The sequence below is a fragment of the Glossina fuscipes genome, unplaced genomic scaffold (assembly GCF_014805625.2).
Source record: "Glossina fuscipes isolate IAEA_lab_2018 unplaced genomic scaffold, Yale_Gfus_2 112, whole genome shotgun sequence".
NCBI classification, from domain to species: domain Eukaryota; kingdom Metazoa; phylum Arthropoda; class Insecta; order Diptera; family Glossinidae; genus Glossina; species Glossina fuscipes.
Window position 1 is genome coordinate 6,340,866 of NW_023998455.1, and position 18,660 is coordinate 6,359,525.

At 35.9% G+C, this 18,660-nt stretch overlaps 2 protein-coding genes across 2 annotated transcripts; both read left to right on the forward strand.

The window, feature by feature from the left end:
- Window positions 1–735: 735 nt before the first annotated feature.
- LOC119639324 (laccase-14) lies at window positions 736–2,902 on the forward strand. The gene is made up of 2 exons (XM_038036626.1): window positions 736–2,511; window positions 2,587–2,902. The coding sequence occupies exons 1-2, from the start codon at window positions 736–738 to the stop codon at window positions 2,827–2,829; spliced, it is 2,019 nt and encodes a 672-aa protein (XP_037892554.1). The 3' UTR covers window positions 2,830–2,902.
- A 4,367-nt stretch (window positions 2,903–7,269) lies between these two features.
- Window positions 7,270–16,919, forward strand: LOC119639602 (sodium-coupled monocarboxylate transporter 1). Its single transcript, XM_038037082.1, has 10 exons — window positions 7,270–8,362; window positions 11,677–11,836; window positions 13,937–14,002; window positions 14,159–14,210; window positions 14,282–14,349; window positions 15,284–15,438; window positions 15,507–15,756; window positions 15,827–16,210; window positions 16,268–16,446; window positions 16,527–16,919. The coding sequence occupies exons 1-10, from the start codon at window positions 7,869–7,871 to the stop codon at window positions 16,789–16,791; spliced, it is 2,073 nt and encodes a 690-aa protein (XP_037893010.1). The 5' UTR covers window positions 7,270–7,868; the 3' UTR covers window positions 16,792–16,919.
- Window positions 16,920–18,660: the final 1,741 nt, after the last annotated feature.

Sequence of the window (18,660 nt, forward strand, 5' to 3'; positions counted from 1 at the left end):
CAAACAGACCATAGACAACAACAAGCGGTCCAAGATGGATGAACTTACGTAATCGATGGCAAGGCCCGGATTGACTCCACCCAAAATGATGATATGTGTTTGTTGGAATTAGAAGCGAATGGAGCTTTATGCTTTGCTTAAAATTGACCGGATGATTGATGCCTGTCTCCACTGGTAGCCTTCCTTGATGACCACTCCAGATTATACGCAAATTTTTAATGATTTCGCATAAATTGAGAGATCTTGACCGCATTCACGATCTACGCTCTTCAATAGAAAGTCCAATCTTTCGATTAGAAATCGCAGAAGCTTTACAGTGACGGCATAGATATGGTAAAAATTTGTCGATCGAAATCACGTCAGTTCAGTTTGTCTCAATGAATTATATTTAAAATGTGAGACAATTATATAAAAGAAAATGTTTAACGACACATAAGAATGGATTTCTTGCAAGGGGAATAGAATGTTTGCTTAGCTTATCGCCCTTAATGCCGCAAGTTGAAGACATGCAATCGCCTCAGTAACAATGAATACGTTTGCCTGAAGAGACTCATTATAAATGCTTAACTGGTATTGTGGAACGCGTACGTGCTTGGAGTGTCAACGAACGAAATATCATTTCACATTAAGCATAAAATCATAAAAGAAAGTAAATAGAAGAAGCAAAGTACCAGAGATCTATTTAAAGGTAAATATCAAAAATTCTTTTTAGTTGAATTTAAATCGCTTAAGACAATGGTATTATTTACTGTAAATGCACGCGGGACAGTCAAAGATCTGAAACGTGAAAAATTAATAACAACAATTGTGTCGCTTTCCCTTCTTTTGGCAAAAGTGCTGGGAAAGATAATAAATGATGAAAGTGATGAAACTGACAAACATAGCGAATTAATCGGGCCAAAGTATTATAATTATAGTAAGGTGTTTTGGGATACGCCTGAATTGTCCGAGTTCAAAATTATTCATAATGCTGATGGCTTAAATTTCAATGAAGGTCAGCTTAACAGCTTCGAGAGACATCCGTGCCGAAGGATTTGCCAATCGGGTCAATCAATGTCTTGTTATTACCGCTTGATCGTGCATAATTATCAAAGGCTGGGAGCTGAGTGTCAAAAGTGCTTGAACGATCCGAATGCTTGCTTAGCAGAGCATTGCGTTTTTGGAGATGGTATACCGAATGGCGTGATGGCTGTTAATCGTCAGACCCCTGGGCCAGCTATAGAAGTCTGTGAAGGTGATTTCATTACAATCGATGTTGTGAACTATCTAACCGAAGAATTCGCTATGCATTGGCATGGTTTCCGTATGTCTCAGACACCAGAAATGGACGGCGCATCCTACATTACCCAATACCCCATAGAAGCGGGGGAAGCGTATCGCTACGCTTTTATGGCAGACCGTGGTGGCACGTTGCTGTACCATAGTCATTCCGGTTGGCAAACGGCCTTAGGTCTCGGCGGCGCTTTCGTTGTACGTCAAACAAAGCAGGCCAATAAACAGAGCCATCTCTATGATTATGATCTTATTGAACACACTTTGTTCATTCAAGAAGCGATATATAATTACGATTACGACAGACCAAGGAATATTCTAATTAATGGTAAAGGTCGTAATCATGGCAACACTTTACCAGATAACGACTTAAGTCATCGTTACGAGCGCTTAAGGATTTCATCGGGGAAACGTTATCGTTTGCGTGTCATTAGCGGCGGTGTGTTCGATTGTCCTATAGAATTTTCGATAGAGAATCATAAAATGCTTATGATTAGCGCCGATGGCAATGACATTGAACCCGTTTACGCCGATAAATTCTTTTTGCTTCCGGGCGAGAGATTTGATTTTATTTTAGATGCGAATCAATATTCTGGAAATTATTGGATACGTGTACGCGGCTACAATGAGTGCGAAAGAGAAAATCTATATCAAGGCGCAGTGCTACATTACCGCGGTTCGAAGAAACATCAACTTCCTCCACGACAGCTAATTGAGTCTGATCCTCTCAGTAAAGAGGAGAGAGGAGTGAAGAGTGCTGTTCATGTTAACAGGCCGCCGATATTGACTTCATTCGCGAACAAAGAAGAAGATTTCCATATGAAAGTCACGAATATTGCTACCCTGGGCTTACGTTCCTTAACGCCTTTAAGCTGGCCACCTTATACAAAGTTTCTTACATATTATTCCAGTTTCGGCGAGCGCCGGGAAAGCAATGGTGAGCTCTTTTCCCAACTAGATGATATTACATTTGAGTGGCCGAGAGTTTCACTTTTGCAAGCCCATCAATTGTATTACGAAGACTCGGTTTATTGCAATCGTTCGGCATTTATGGCTGCGGGTCACAATTGTCGAATCAACAATTGCGTTTGCACTAACGTTATACGAGTGCCCGCTTATAAGCCCATCGAATTGGTTATAGCGAATTATCAAAAAAGCACTGAATCTTTGCATACTCACGGCGTTATCTACCGCTTGGTCGGCCAAGATGTTATCGGCAATGTGGGTGATTTGAGAAGAGTAAGCGCGATTAATGGGATTGATCAATATTGATTATATATTTCGCATTTATTTTCCATTTCTATACTCGTTTAGATACAAGATCTAGATCGGAGCGGACGTTTGCAACGATTATCTGATGATTATCCCGCTATTGAAAAGGATACAATACAAGTGCCCGGTCTTGGCTATATTATCGTTCGCTTTATAAGTGATGGTCCAGGATTTTGGTTACATAGTTCACAAATCGACCGGCACGTACAGCGAGGCATGGCAGCCATATTAAAAGTGGGCGAAACGTCGCAAATGAAAAAATTGCCACCAAAGCTAAAGTGCTGAGATGGGGCTCGGAATAGACCTATTTTCGCCTATTTTGTTCGCATATTTTCGATTCGGATCAATCGGATCACTATGAATGAAGATCACAAAAGCAAGCACAAAAAGGATGGTAAGGATCATATGTATAGAGAGTAGGGGAGCAAGAGAAATAAATGAAATAAATGTAATAAGAAAGTTAGTTCAATTTTACGATATACGAGAAATGTGTTTTGTTTTTTTCTTCCTCTTCTCTACGCTACATGCCTAAAGGAAACTTCGAATTCACACACATATAACCGTGTAAAAACTACTTGCAAAAAACGCAGATAAAATCGTATGTTGCTTCATGTGAGGAAGAAGACCAGCCAGGCCCAAGTAACTATTACTGATGAATGAATTGTTATGTCATGATATTGAAAAGTACCTTTTACTTTTTCGACTTGCCACTCACAAGCACTTAAATAAAGATCAATTAGCGCGTGATTGACATTAAGAAATGTCTGCGCAGGCCATTATGCCTTTGCGATGGATTTCTAATCGATATTGCAAAGAGGAATAAGAAATAAAACTGTGATTATTATCCATTATCCCCTTATATGCCGCACGGTGTCAAATATGTTGCTTGAGATAACGTCTTATACAAAAATCGATCTTAAACGATCTTAATTAATATGATTTAGGTTAAAATTAACATAATAATAAAGATAATAATTTAAAAAAAAAAATAAATAAAACAGATAGTACAACAAAGGCCGAAGCTAGAAAACTAGCAAAAAAGAACATATGTACTTAATAATACTATTATTAAGTAATAAGGAACTATTATCACTAATTTAAACGATAGATAAAGAATTGAATAGTAAGGGATCGCTTTCTTTTGCCACACTCTTGAGATTTGCTTAATCTTTTCTAAAACATATACACTCTTCGCTTGTAGCGTAGTTGAGTCTTTTTTCAAGCAAATGCATGTGGGAAGAACAATATGAATGAATAAAAGGGAAAGGTGAACGACAGTTCTCGTTAGATTACAATGGTGCTTAGAGTAGTTCTCGGTACTCAAACTCTGCATCTCTTCGGATAAGACTATATCAAGATTAAGTGCGTGGATCTTAATCGAAAGGAATCAGCTTTTATTGCGATACCAATATTTCTTTCCATTTTATGAAGACGTGCTGCAATTGCTTTTAATTTGTTTCAACCTCTTTTTGATGTGCTGATGTGCTTTCGTCATCATCATCTCTTTGTCTAAGGTCTAAGGTGGGGCAATGTGCCCCACGGGATGGCTGCCTTCTAAAATCGAATTATGTGAAAATATACTCATTCCCCCATCGTCGCCGTCGTTTTTACCTATGCAGCACCCATAGCCATCCGGTCGTGATTATTTCTTATCCGAATAATTTGGCAACACTGCAAGGCTGCCTAGCGTAGAGTGCACGACTCGTAAGCAATCAAAATATTTTTGAAAATGCTACTTAAACAAAATTTAATGACTCATTAAAAGTAATCGCATTTTTTTTATTTATTTATTCCTTTTCGAATAGCGATTATCGCGATCAGCTATGGCGATTTCGCAATAGCAGCCTTATCGAGCAAATGCCGAGCAAGGGAAGGTTATATTTGCAGCCGCTCACGAAACTGCACCGAATACCGTTCAATTTGATTACAACACCATAGAGACTGATTAAATATTTCGCTTGACTGTTTCTATGTTTTGTTTCCTTAAATTTTTTTTGATATTAAAATCGTGTGAATCGAGCAAATTAACCCCGAGTGTTGGATGAAAAAAAAACTTTCAATGTCAGTTGCTTTCAAAACTCATAAATTAAAAAAAATGTAAAATACTATTACGTAAAACGTCGTTTGGCGACTCCACGCTTTTTATTCAAACATTTTTCAAACTAAGTTTATAGCATTGACCTATGATGTTTAAGGATAGTGTAAATTTTATTTACAATTCGTAGATCCCTAAGGTCTTCAGATAAGTTTTTCTACACCCACCACTGAAGGACGATGATTAAAACGTCCAATTGAGTTATAATGCATAGTCTTGGTGGCACTATCTCTCAATAAATTGATTTTGCCATGAAATGTACGACATTTTACTCCATTTTGTTAAGGCCGCATATCGTCCGAGTCAAGGTCGAGGTAATATTTTTCACTAACGTTAGCTGCAATGGCATTTTCATGTTCAAAGATGACATTTCAGCCCATAAAGCACACCCAGAAATCAATTTTTGTGCTCGTGCAACTCCTTTAGGAACATCAGAGCACGAAAAGTATATCAAAGATAATGGCAAGGTACAAACAATATATTAAAAGAAGTAAGAATGCTATAGGCGGGCTAGGCCGAACGTTAAATACCTTGCCCTACGTCACTTATGTATATTAATACATCAAATATTAGACTTTATTTCTATGTATATACATAATTTTGATGAAAGCCTCCATATTGGAGGACACACAAAAATCAATGTGATCCAGATTTGGCAAACGTGATCTATTTGTCAACGATTTTATCCTTTTCCAGTTGTTTCCGTCGTAAGAAACTCCGAAGAAATTAGGCTTTGTCGGCATAGAAGGATTCACTTTGATGATAGCCCCCTTATGTGATATACATTCCCCATGGTTGATAAATTACCATCAAAAAATATTAGGTATTTTTGGGGCATTAAGACTTCTTTTTTACCTTCATATGCATTGGTATGCTAAAAATTGACCTACGTGGTCCAACTTTGGTAAGATTGATTCTTGTGTCAAATTATTAAGAGGTCAAGTTTCCAAGATTGTTCCTTCGATAATTTTATTTAAGCTTGGCTTCTTACATCGATTCACAATCATTTTCTGAACAATATATATATCGGCCGAAGTGGCCGAAGGCGAAGAATCTCGTCTAGCAACTCAATGGTCGTGGGTTCGAATCTCAAGTGCGGTAGAGTTTTTAATAAGAGCCGATAGATAGCCTTAGATGCTAGCGCTTTTACCAGTTTTTAGTCTTAGAATTTATTTCTCTGGCGAAATTTATATAATAATAATAATAATAACAATGATAATAAAAGGTAAGTCTATCTGATGTCCTTCTGCTTGCCATTTACGTTGGCACGAACAACAAGTGGAATATTTTGTTCAAATGTCAATCAGAGGTGTGTGTGATTTACCTTTATTTTCGGAAGTACAAAATGGATGAAGCGAATGAATTACTTACAGGAATTTATATTTACAACGTTCCAGTGCTTCTTAAGGACTTTCCACTTCGAATATCTCTATTCAACTATGTCTGCCCGATTAATGCCATATACCATTTTCACATTTTACTTATGAAAATTTTTCCGTAAATTGTTGTTATCCTTTTTTGGCCAATCATCGGCTACATAAGGCTTCCCCACATTATGACATTGACAAGTAAAGCATTATGATTCTCAATTTGCTTTTGAGCAAAGAACATAAGCTCAGTCCAGTCTTTAGGCAGAGTCGTTTTATTAAATATGAGATATAAGCGCCTGAAAGCCTTCAATCGTCTACGTAAAGTTCCTTCTGTTCATTATTCGCAGTAAACCGACTTAAACAGTGCACCCAACAAATTCCAGTTCGTTTATATAAAAAAGATTCGAGCAAAATCAAATATTTTATTATTATTTTATGTGTGTTGACCTTAACTTTGTGGTATTTTTCTTTATTTTTTTTCCAGTAGAAAAATTTATATTTTTCACATTCCGGGTTTGCTTTAAATAAATAAAAGGCTTTTATTTACATATTAAATAAAATAAAAAATTTTATTAATGTAAACAGTGGGCAGAGTAAATGATTAAAAAAAAAGAAAAAAAAACCCCAAAAAAAAGCTAACAGCAAGGTTTGATAAAAGTTAAGCAAAAGGATTAGAACTCTCCGAAAAATTTTGCACGTTACCTAGTTAGGTACATAGGGTACATATAAGCGTAAGCTAAAGTGGCTTAGCGTGTGCATTTTATTACTCAATAGTAAAATTAAATACAAGAAAAAGCGTTTACCTATACAGATTTGAATGTGCACATACACGAACATATACATGCTTGGATGTTATATTGTTATCTCTTTAATCTGCAAGTTTATCACAAGTTATTTACTTTTACTCTACACTTTTTTTTTTTTTTTTTTTTTTTTTTTTTTTCGTTAAATATGAATTTAAGTAAGCTTTTGGGTATCGCTTTGCGTTTGTGTGTGTATGTATGTATGTATGTATGTGTGTATGTGTGTACGAAAAAAAAATCTAAATTACATACACAATACAATAATAAAAGAATAAATTATTTACATAGAACTTGTATTATTATGATCTGGGCTACCGTATATGCCTTTTGATAGCTTCTTCAGCAGTCAGTCAGCATTATCGCTTATATATATTATATAAGTAGACAGCCGCTGGAGCAACGATAACAATAATAGGCTTTATCTCTGCCGCTCTAAACTTACGATGCAAATCTTAAATGCTTAGTAGTGGATGAGGATTCTGGCGTTAAGCATATGAGATGATTTACGCGAAAGTTTTCTCCGTTAAATTCAAAAACTGTAACAACAATAACAATAATCTCCTTCTTGCGTAACGTATATATACGTATGTATACGAATTTAACGAATCGTTCAAAACTATTATTCATTGTTTGTTCATTTAGCAAAAAAATCCTTTCTCAAGAATTAATAATCGATCTACCTAGAAAAGGGAAAGCGCGAACGCGACAATAACGAAATATAGGCGTAAATAAATTCAAAAAATAAAAAGCGGAAAACGAAAGTTAAATTCATTGTGACATCGGACAATAAATGTTATTCAAATTTTCAATTTTCATTTTCCAATAAACAATTACACAATTAATTACAACAAGAAAAAAAACAATCGCATAATAAATTACAAAAAGTGAAAAATATCGGAGCAATTAAGTGTTGTTGCTTCGGCCGTATCTCATCCTCGCTAACACCAGCTTAAAAAGAACCCACACCATCTCTATCCGTTGCTGTAAACAATACTAGCAACAAAGGAAATATTAGCATTAATTCTGTAACGCCATCAGATCGCAATACAATTGACGATGACTTCAACAGTAAGAGAGAAAGCATTAATTAATAGTACAACGCCTTCAATATTATCAATAGCGTCAATATTGCCGGACAATCGTGATAATAACGATAGTTTGTTATTTGCAATGACTTCGGAAGCAGCCATATCCACAAGATCCGCAACAATGACAGCAACAGCAACAGCAACAACAACAGCAACAGTAACAACAACAACAACGATAAAGACAACAGCAGCAGCAGCAGCAGTATCAATTGAGAAATTTGAAAAGGTTAAAGTTGCCGATCTGAGCACATCTCTGCAACACTTCGGTTGGATGGACTATTTCATCTTTGTTTTAATGTTAGTAGTGTGCGCAATAGTCGGTATATATTTTGGTTTCATTGAGAAAAAGCAAAAAGGAAGCAAACGAAGTTTGGAACACCGCCGTGGCTCAGAAGCTTTGGACTATTTAGTGGGCGGACGTAAAATGAAAGTAGTGCCTGTCTCGTTGTCCTTAGTCGCCAGGTAAGTATGCTTCCATAACACAAACGTGTCCTTAGTGGCTTTATGGCTTTAAAAGATCCTTTATAAAGCGTGTCAGCAGAAGAACGCAAGTCCCTTGATTCTTGCTTTGAAAAATCTTTAAAAAGAAGAAGAAGACTATTTACATTATCGCGATATCTTGTTGTTCGGAATCTTATTATTCGATCTCTATAGAAAGTAGAAGCAAAAAAAGGGAAAAACCCGTTATCTTAGAAAAAACACAAAAACGATATTTCGTTACTTAATATTAGATGGGCGTGGGCGAATTTTTTTTGTAATTCTCCTTTGAAGGTAAGCGAATATTTCTATTTTCTGTTATATTTGTTGTAATTTAAGAGTAAAATGCAAAATCTTCAGGAAGCTCAAGTTTTCTTAATTTGTGCTGCACGCTAGGCGTGTGTCCTTTGCCTAAGAGTTTTTCTAATGTTTTTTGGCAAATTTAAAAACGATATATTAATTTGTCCGAAGAAGAAAATGTTTATAATAGTCGTGGACAGAGGGACAGACGGAAATGCCTATATGGATTCAGAAATTGACTCTAATCAAGAATGTATACTTTTTAGCGGGTCCGCGAAGCTTCTTCGACAAAATGAATGTAATCTCTATCCTTCGAGGGAGACTATAAAAAATCCTTCGGCGCTCTTTTAACAAAAGGTAGAATTAACGAAAACATTACATGATGTAACTGAAATCCTGTAACGTTCTCTCGGAGATAACGAAATGACACGATGGTGATGATGATTAGGGAGCTCGGTATAGCTCGACGTGTTTCAAGCTGAGGACAAATACTATTGAAAACATTTCAGATTGGACCTCTTTCTCGACCACTTCCTATACAATGCCCTATAATTGATATATGAATAATTGTAGGGTATATTTATGGGTTGGCTCTGCCGCACTATAATTTTCTTACGTTATTCTATATAATATTTTAGGAAAACCAAAAGGTTGCTTATAACGCGGTACAAAGCAATCGTTCTTTAATTACGGAAAATTTCTTCGCATTTCTTCATAGATTATTTTCATTGAAATTTATTGAAGCATTTCTCTGGTACCTACTTCTTGGGGACACCAGACACACTTTCACTTGAATACACGGAGCTCTTATAGTTTTGCTTCGTAAGCACTATAGAATACATTGTAAGTGTTTAACAGGATTTTTGCTCAAACAAACAGCGAGAGCGAAAGAGCATCCGGTTAAATGGCTTCGAATTAACAGTGCTACTGTTATCATTGATAGCAGAAATAGTAAAAAGTCTCTGACGTTTCATTATTTCCAAGTTTGAATAAAATTTTCGGACATCTTATCATTTAATTGTTTCGGTTAAAAAAAAGAAAAAACCCTTTTTGTACTAAAGTTTTAGATGGCCCAGGAAGGTATTTTATCTATTTCAAGCTCATTTTGCATAAACTCTTAGATTAACACTTCCTTTTACTTATTCTGAATGGCTTTGAGGTCGATTTGCAATCTTGACCATATGGTCAGCCGCCCCAGACATCTGCACCCAGATGGAGAGATAAACAGATCGTGGATATGGGTAAATCAATTGACGATTTTTACATTGATGATTAATGAGGTCCGAAATAAAAAAAAAATTTTCTCGGATATTATAAGGCGAAGAACGAATTCCGTATTTTACAACTTCCGAGCTTCAGTAGTGAACATTGGAAACTTTCTAAGTGGATAGAAGTGAGCGGCCGTAGGGCAGTATATGTAGCTAAAAAGCATTGTAAAACAGAATTGTAACCTGTTGGGATAATAAGAATTGAAATTTTAGTAAAAATTTTCAAAAAATAAAATTTTTTAAGTTGAACTCTAAATTTAGTCTAACAAGTGACCAGATAAGCTTTAAGACAACGCCATCTTTTTTTTGTGCGTTTGACACTCTATAAATCCGTGTGTCCGCTACGCATTTCTATGTGCCTTCTGCGCCTACACTGCACGGGGTACAGGTTTGTGCGATTGTTTGTCAAAGGCAGGAGTATATTTTAAATCGATTTAAGCTCGGCGACTATCTGTCTGTCTATCCATTCATCCGTCCGTTTGTTATGTTTAGCCTAGAGGTTGAAAATTTTTCAAACATTTTGATGAAACCCCATTGAAAACGGATTAGATTGAACGGTTTTGATGATCTTAAATTGAGAAAATCGCGGAGCATTTTGAATAGATTTTCAAATCTGAAAAATGTTTCAACATTTTTTCAAAGATAGGCCAGTTTTCAAAGTACCTCTTTCTTGGGCCAACTTTGCTAAATTTGGATTCCGATAAGAGTCCTCATGAAAATTAGGTAAGATAATCATAATTCATAGAACATGGAACGAAATTATAATTCTTTTGCGATTTTGTAAAGAAAATAAATAAATAAAAAATCTGTAGGGGGCCACGCTCCACCATTAGATGGCCTACATTAACCTACAATTACAGACTTTTTAAAGTAAGGCTTTATAGGGGCAGTGTTTCATATGGACGGACGGATGGATGGCAAGGTAAATGCATCGCAAGTCCTTCATCCGCTCAAATTTAATACACTTTTGTGTTACATGTGGTACAGGATATGATAAACACGTAGGGTTACATCACTTCAAGTGTTGTGTGGCATTCAATGCACGACTTTGCCCGATTATAATGCCTTTACTCGTATTACAAATGCGAATTGTTGGTTCAAGTTAGTGATTGGTTTTAATTAGTTCATGGAAAAGATATTCAAAAGATCTTGACAATCTCGTATTTCTATTAAGTTTATAGTCAGTTAATGTTTTAGTTATGTATTTTATCTATTCGTGTTTACATACATACATACATACATACATACATACATACATACATACATGCATAGGCAAAATTTATATGCAAATGATATAAATTGAAGCAAACAAGTCAGATATATTTATATTTAAGACGGTGCCCCTGTAAAAAGATACCATCACCCTAAGTGACTATATAAAAAAGTTGTCAAATTGTTCTTGTTCTTTTTCTTGTATGATATTTCGCATTGTGTCAAAAATTGCTTTCTTTTTTTTACGTAATACATTAATTATCGATTATGCGATTCATGAAGACAAGCAACATACACTTGACTTGAAATTATCTCTTCGCGTTCCTCTCTTTTTGTGTTGTTGCCTTCAGTGATCCCTAAAATATTTACGACTTATATTCGAAAATGTGTGAATGCGAGGGAAACATTTCAAGTTCAAGTTCAAAAAGTCGAAAGATTTTAAACAGTTCTCAGCTCAAATCTCAAATCAACATATTTTACATATATATATTTTTGTGTTATTTTTTCCCCCATTTTTAGTTTTGTTTCGGGCATATCGCTATTGGGCACCTCGACCGAAATCTACGTTTATGGCACACAGTACGCGTTTATTTTAATAACCTTAGCGATATCAGGCGTTGTGTCATGGTATGTCTTCTTACCGGTTTTCTATAATCTACAATTGACTTCAACCTATGAGGTAAGTCCAGCGAATTTTTGTGATTATTATTGCTTGACAATAAAGTTTTAAGTACTTCTTAATAGAAAAAGCTGTTCGAACTGCTTTTTTATACTAAATCGTATTTTGTAGAATTTTATGCCAAACCAGTTTAAATTGCTTACGAGTTATTTCGAGAATTGCATATCATACAAGTTCTGTTAACAAGTGAGGTTAGATGAAATTTCGCTCCACTTGCTTACCATTCTTACCGTAGAATTGATCTTCGCAAGAATTAAGATCATTAAACGACAAGTCAAGTTGTCGCGTCTTGTTCTTGTTCTTCTCTCAGGAGAATTAGTTGAAAAGATCTCTCCAACAACAACAACGAATGAAAAATTTGAAGAGATTTGGGCCAGATTTTTTCGAAAACACTGTTCGATCATTGCCATGAAGAAATGTCCCACTTAATGTTATTGATGCAAACGATGCAAGAAAGATATTAGCGGGAATTGCAAGGCTCTGCCATGAAAGGAGAACAGGTGGATGAACCGATAAAAAAAGTGTTCCTGGGACTAAGGCTATTCCGAAACAAGTGAATTATGTAAAGAACTGTTGAAAGTGCGTGTGTAACGTGAGATATTTAAAAAAAAAAAAAATTTATTGCTTTTGCAGAGAAATCGTTCTAAAAAAACCGCTGCTTTAATATTGAACTTATCTATGGATTCTTTCAGCAAGAGGGGCGACTTTAAATTAAGTCCGCGCATATAAGCATTTGTATCACGAGCCATGTGTTGCATAGCATAGTGTATGCTATATGGATACATTTTGATTTGTTAAGAATGACTTTGCTCTTCATACCTAGTCTTCTCTTTTTGTGCACAAGAATATTTTTCCCGTTCGCCTCTCATCATAAGAACCTACGATAACCGTTAATGTCTTTCTTGCCGGTGAAGTGAACAGTCCATGCATACTTTCGTTATTACTCTTCTCAGTTATGGGAACATACGCTTCTTTAACTAATGTGCTACCAGTTTATATGCAATTTTTAACTTAACCATCAAACATATATAGATCCAGTTGATGCTTTCTTCAATATTTTGAAAGCCATTGAAAGTTCTATTCGCAATCAAGTCTCTCTGTCTCATTATGAATCTTATCGAGATGTATTCATTTTCGCTTCCGGATCACTGTGATACGAAAGAGTAACTAAGCGTCACATTTGGGCCTTTGGTGGGTGTCTGAAGACGAGGTCAGCTCGAGTATAAAGGCATTGTGGAATGAGAAATTCAAAAAAATGTGTAGAAAAGCAGACTAGTCTTCTAGCAACTCATGGCGCACTTGCTTTTCAAGTCATATATGCGAAAAGCTTTGTAAGCAATCTTCTACGATTACCTAACTTTTCGTAGCTTATGACTAACGTATGCAAAGTACAAAAACTGCAACACATTCACTTCAATGCAATCAAACGAACTTGTACTGCGTTAAGAGTTTCAGATGTCTCTTTGAGTACATCCTGAAATGCGAATGTTGTGAGATGAAGACAAGCGTAAGACTGTCAGTCGTATTCGGAACAACAGCACATATTGAAAGGTGGCAGCCACCATGATGTAGGAAAGTTCCATTGTAACGATTGCTAAATTTGATGCAAAACCACTAAAACTATGGCAGGGAAACCTGTGCTGATGACCGGTCTCAATGCCTGAATCATTCAATCGCAGGTTAATTTTTAATGATATGATTCCACAGATCAGTCATATGTAGAAAAATTCTACACTCTCGAAGGTATAAGGATGCTTTCGAATATTTTCATCAATAATTAGAAACCAGTTTTGTTGAAGTCTTGACCTTTTGAACAGATTTGTTGGTGGATAGGTAGGCATGTCCACGTGTTTGATATGTACAGGATTTCCAAGAAAAAATTCAAATGTTGAAGAAGAATTTCTTCCACCGAAGGACACCTATTTAGAGTAAGCAGCAAAAGACTGGAGATAGGAGAAGTGAAAATTTCACCCTACTTTTCAGCTGATATATTAAGCTGGTCAATGTAAAAAGTAAAATTCTTTTCTAACATTTTATATTAAATTAAAACGAAAAGACCATAGATGTATACTCACCTGAACACAAAATGCTTATTTATAGTATTTTGAGATGCGGTTCGGTAAAGCCATACGCCTGTTTGGGTCGACTTTATTCTCAGTTGGGACGGTAAGTTGCACAGCTACGGGCATACGATCTGAAATGAACGAAAGAAAAAATTTTATCGTAAATTATTTTCCGCCTTTTATTTATGACTCGATATCTTCTAATATTTTATCAACGATGCATTAAATGGATGAAATACGTATATATATCTTGGTTCAGATTACCTGGTTACCTATAGTGATTTATGTGCCAGCTTTAGCATTTAATCAAGGTAAATTAATCCAATCGAATTTTTACAAGTTTTAAAAAATTAATTTTTTTTTTTTTTTTTTTTTTTTTTAGTTACCGGAATTAATATTCATATTGTTACTCCTGTCGTATGTGTAGTTTGCATATTCTACACTACCGTGGTAAGATATTGTTTTCTTCTTCTTCTTCTTCTTCTACTATTTACCCCCCTTTGAAGTGCTTATCGAGGGGTCGATAAATTAGCACAAAATCGGTCTGATTTTAAGGGTGTTGTCCGAACAAGTCCGATATAATGCAGAAAATTGCAAACCTTGATTAAAATCCACAACAGTCGAAACAATTAGCGTAGTCCACAATGGACTACGGCCCGCCATTCAATGTCCCGCATCACTTCGCTTAAAACAGCTATTCATAGAGAAACATTTCAATCCGAAACCGAGCTTCAATGGCGTCCGTTTAACAACTAACGGTTTTACAAATAAAAGACTTTGCAAGGGAATTGGTCGAAAAAGTGGTCCAATCGAATCTATCGCCGTAACAAGTTTCATCAAAATATCCTAAAAATTTGCGGCCCATCGGCTGAACACACAAAAATACATTGGCAGATCGACAGACAGACATGTGAAAATGACGTTTAATAAAAGACGGATCTATCTTAAGCCTAATAGCAAAAAAAATATATTTTATTTAAATAAAACATTCACTTCAGGTATATCTAACTATCTGTCGGAGCCCACATATATAATTAGTAGGATCTGCATTATTATTATGAACTGCTTGCTTCGCTTCCTTTGCTTGTTATTTTAAGGAAACTTATTTTATTAAGCAATACAACCGACCAAAGGTTGGATTTGAAAATCGTCTGCCATTTTCCTTAGTTACAGCATGATTGATAAATTGTCTCAATTGGCATAAAGATATGCCAAATATGCTAAAAAGTGTCATAATTTGGACAATCGTTTTGAAGGCACACGCATCTACCACTCTATATATGACTACATTAACTCATATATCCGGTCAATGGATCGCATATGGTCCACTCATTTCGCTTTATAATGATGGATAATATAAAAGAGTTTGTTTACCTTTATTTAGGGCGGATTGAAGGCAGTTGTTTGGACCGATGTCATACAAACGGTGATTATGATTGGCGCCATCATATTCATTATCGTTAAAGGCACTATTGATATCGGTGGTTTTCATGTGGTTTGGCAGCGTAATTACGATAGCGGACGCATAGAGCTACCCGAGTATGTCTATTGACTTTTGAAATCAAATCGAGAACAAATTATTGATTGCTCGTATAATTTCCATATAGTTTTACGTGGGATCCTACTGTACGGATTTCAATGCTCTCGATATTCGTCGGTACGACTTTATACTTTATACAAGTGTGTTGCGGCAATCAGGTGATTGTTCAGCGGTATCTCTCGTTGCCTAGTATGAAACAAGCAAAGTTGGCATGTGTTCTATTTACAGGCGGTGTTATATTGTTTTACCTCATAACATTTTATAACGGTTTACTGATATTTGCAACTTATCACGATTGTGATCCGCTAAGTACAAAGGTGATAAAAAAATTATTCATATGTATGCATATCATGTACATGTACACACGTATGTTTTAATGTATTTTAGTTAGCTAAAGCTAAAGATCAATTGGTACCGTTGATGGTAATGGAAACGTTACGCTTCTTACCAGGCATGCCCGGCTTATTTGTGGCGGGAGTTTTCAGTGCTGCTTTAAGTTCTTTGTCGACTGGCTTGAATTCTTTGGCAGCTGTCTTCTTAGAAGATTATATAAAACCTTCACGAGTAACTCCGCTAAGTGAAAGGCAAACGGCGATCATAATGCGTATATCGGTTGTACTGATTGGTACGTTATGTGTTGCGCTTGTGTTCGTTGTCGAACATTTGGGTCATGCGGTGCTGCAGCTATCGATAACATTGGGCTCCGTTACTTGTGGTCCCTTATTGGGCTTATTTTTAATGGGACTATTAGTTCCATGGATAAACGCTAAAGTAAGTACGAAAGGGAATCTTTCCAAAAGTTTTAATATTTTTTTGCATCTTATGTAGAGCGCTATGTCAGGAAGTATTATCTCGACTGCGGTAATGACTTGGATTTGTGTGAAGGGACAAATGGCTTTGGCATCTGGTGAACTGGTGTACGCCGAAAAGCCCGTAACTACCGCGGGCTGCACCTATGACTTTGAACCTAAAGCACAACTTAACAGCACTTTGCTCATGGACGATAGGCAAGTTTCTCTCGAAACGCTGTCCACAGAGAGCTTCATTTGATCTTGTCTATCCAAACGCTTCTTGTTCTTTTCTTTAGCTCGAAAACCGTATCGGAGTACATATATCACATGTCTTTCACATTCTATGTTACTGTGGGCTGTTTGGTTTCAATTATTTCTTCAGGCTTATCAACTATAATCTTCGGACGTAATAATCCCTCCGAAATGGATAAGAAATTGTTTGCTCCTTGCATACGATCTTTTATAAAGCCGTCGCCGTACCAAAGTGTGTGCAAAGATGAACAAACTGTAATTCATTTGAAAAACGATTTGAAATTGTCGTCGAAAGACTTTAGGCCTTAACGCGTGCTTCTGCATGCGTTTGTGATTGTATTTTATAAGCATTCACAGAATTGTTATTACATAAGTAGAAGAAATAATGTTTTTAATAAATGGAAGAGACCACCAATTACAAAACTAAGTTGAAAATATCCTCTTGCTTTCATTCATTCATTCACGCTTTACACTTTTTAAAAAAAAGCATTCTCTTCCGCTCTGAGATGTCCTTTAATCGATTTTTCGTTAGTATTGATGATAAGGTATTCGAAAGGATTTTACTGTGTATTTCAGTATATTTTCTAATTTATTTCCATAATAGTCTCTGTCTGCTCTACATTTCTAGAGCAATTCGCTGGCCCCTAGAAACAAAGAAGAAAGAGAGAGAGAGAGAGAGAGAGATTAAGTCGAGAAAGTAATGCATTTGAATCAATGCTTGGCGTGAGTAGATATTATCTTGTGATTTTTAAACGGCCTTAAGGGGATAGACAATCGTTTTTTCACTTTTTTTTTTTTTTTTACTTAATAACTGTTTCTAGAATACGCGGAGAAAAGTCTTTATCCGCGAAACTATTTTTTTTTTTGTCATTTCGCGATTAACCGTAAGCAAAATGTCTTGATCACCGACCAAGCGACCGGCACTATTGTCGGCAATATTACGATGGTATGATTAGTATTCTAAAAATCATTGAAATTTTGAAAACCAATATTGGTACCCAATTATGTAACTTGTGCATTAAAGTGAACGTTGACCGGTTCAAGAAAGCTGAGCGATCTTTAACAGACGCTGCAAGAAAAAAGGGGAAAAAGGAGAAATATTTGGCCGTTTTATCGTTCTGGAATAAAATGCAAATCGTGTGATTGAACATCGGCCTGTTAATAAGACGAGTGATGTCACGTCTAAGTCCGCAATTAATAAACCAAGTTTGGTAATAGTTAATAGAATATAAATGAAAATTTTTGTCGTTGCGTCTGCTGTGGTTTATGACTAGTGAGCAATAAACCCAAAAGGGAGAATTCTCAGTTTATGTTGTAGGATAGGTGTGGCCATTAGCCGATTTGGCCTGCTTTCAGTAGTAGCTGGCTTCTGGGATTTTCAAAGTTTTTGCTGAATTTGAAGCCGATAAGGCAGACGAACGGGCCAATCGACACAGAATACTGTAAAGTAGTAGTAGATTAACAGTGTAGTACAAGAATATATACTCTACGGGGTTTCTGAGGCGTTCAAATTATATTTTTATACGTTCTGACAAAATGAACCAAATCGTTGGTGGTGGCAGATATAAAGAAATTATTTCAATCATTAAAACTTATTTGAAAATAGAGTCTACGCTGCTTGCTTGTATTGGGCAAAATCCAACGCTTGGGATAACTTCAGTATCTCTATGTCATCCTCGAACTACGGCAGCTAAATGAACTAAATGAAGACGAATCTATTCCGTAAAGCACTCTATCACCTCGTTTCTACAATTTTTGTTCAGAACTCTTGAATAACGTCGGACAAAGTCGAGCTGCCTTAAAAAGTGCGAGGGTATGGCGGATTTTTTCATTCCGAAAATATCATTCCCAAGGTATATATTTTGTATAGGAATCCATAAAGTAATGTTTTATTCTTAAGCCAACTTTTGCGTAACGGACTTCGGATTTTACCAATGGTCGGCCAGGAGTAACAAACCAATTATTAATTTGTAGGATTGTTTGATATATACGGTTTTTGATCTGCGTATGTTATTCATAGTGGATCTTCCGGAACATTCTCAGCGATTTATAAACCAAATTATCCTTGAAACATGAGATTTGAATCAAACGTCCTACTCGAGCAATGTTTCTATTTTGTAATAAATACCTTACATCGCTTAAGGATCTTGGTGAAAGAAAGTAATCGCTTCATTTAGA

Bases quoted from the DNA above. Each gene is read 5' to 3' on its own strand.
- LOC119639324 (XM_038036626.1), top strand. From the start codon at position 736: ATGGTATTATTTACTGTAAATGCACGCGGGACAGTCAAAGATCTGAAA. The intron at 2,512-2,586 runs GTAAGCGCGATT...ATACTCGTTTAG, and splicing joins ATGTGGGTGATTTGAGAAGA to ATACAAGATCTAGATCGGAG.
- LOC119639602 (XM_038037082.1), top strand. From the start codon at position 7,869: ATGACTTCAACAGTAAGAGAGAAAGCATTAATTAATAGTACAACGCCT. The intron at 14,211-14,281 runs GTAAATTAATCC...TTTTTTTTTTAG, and splicing joins AGCTTTAGCATTTAATCAAG to TTACCGGAATTAATATTCAT. The intron at 14,350-15,283 runs GTAAGATATTGT...ACCTTTATTTAG, and splicing joins GCATATTCTACACTACCGTG to GGCGGATTGAAGGCAGTTGT.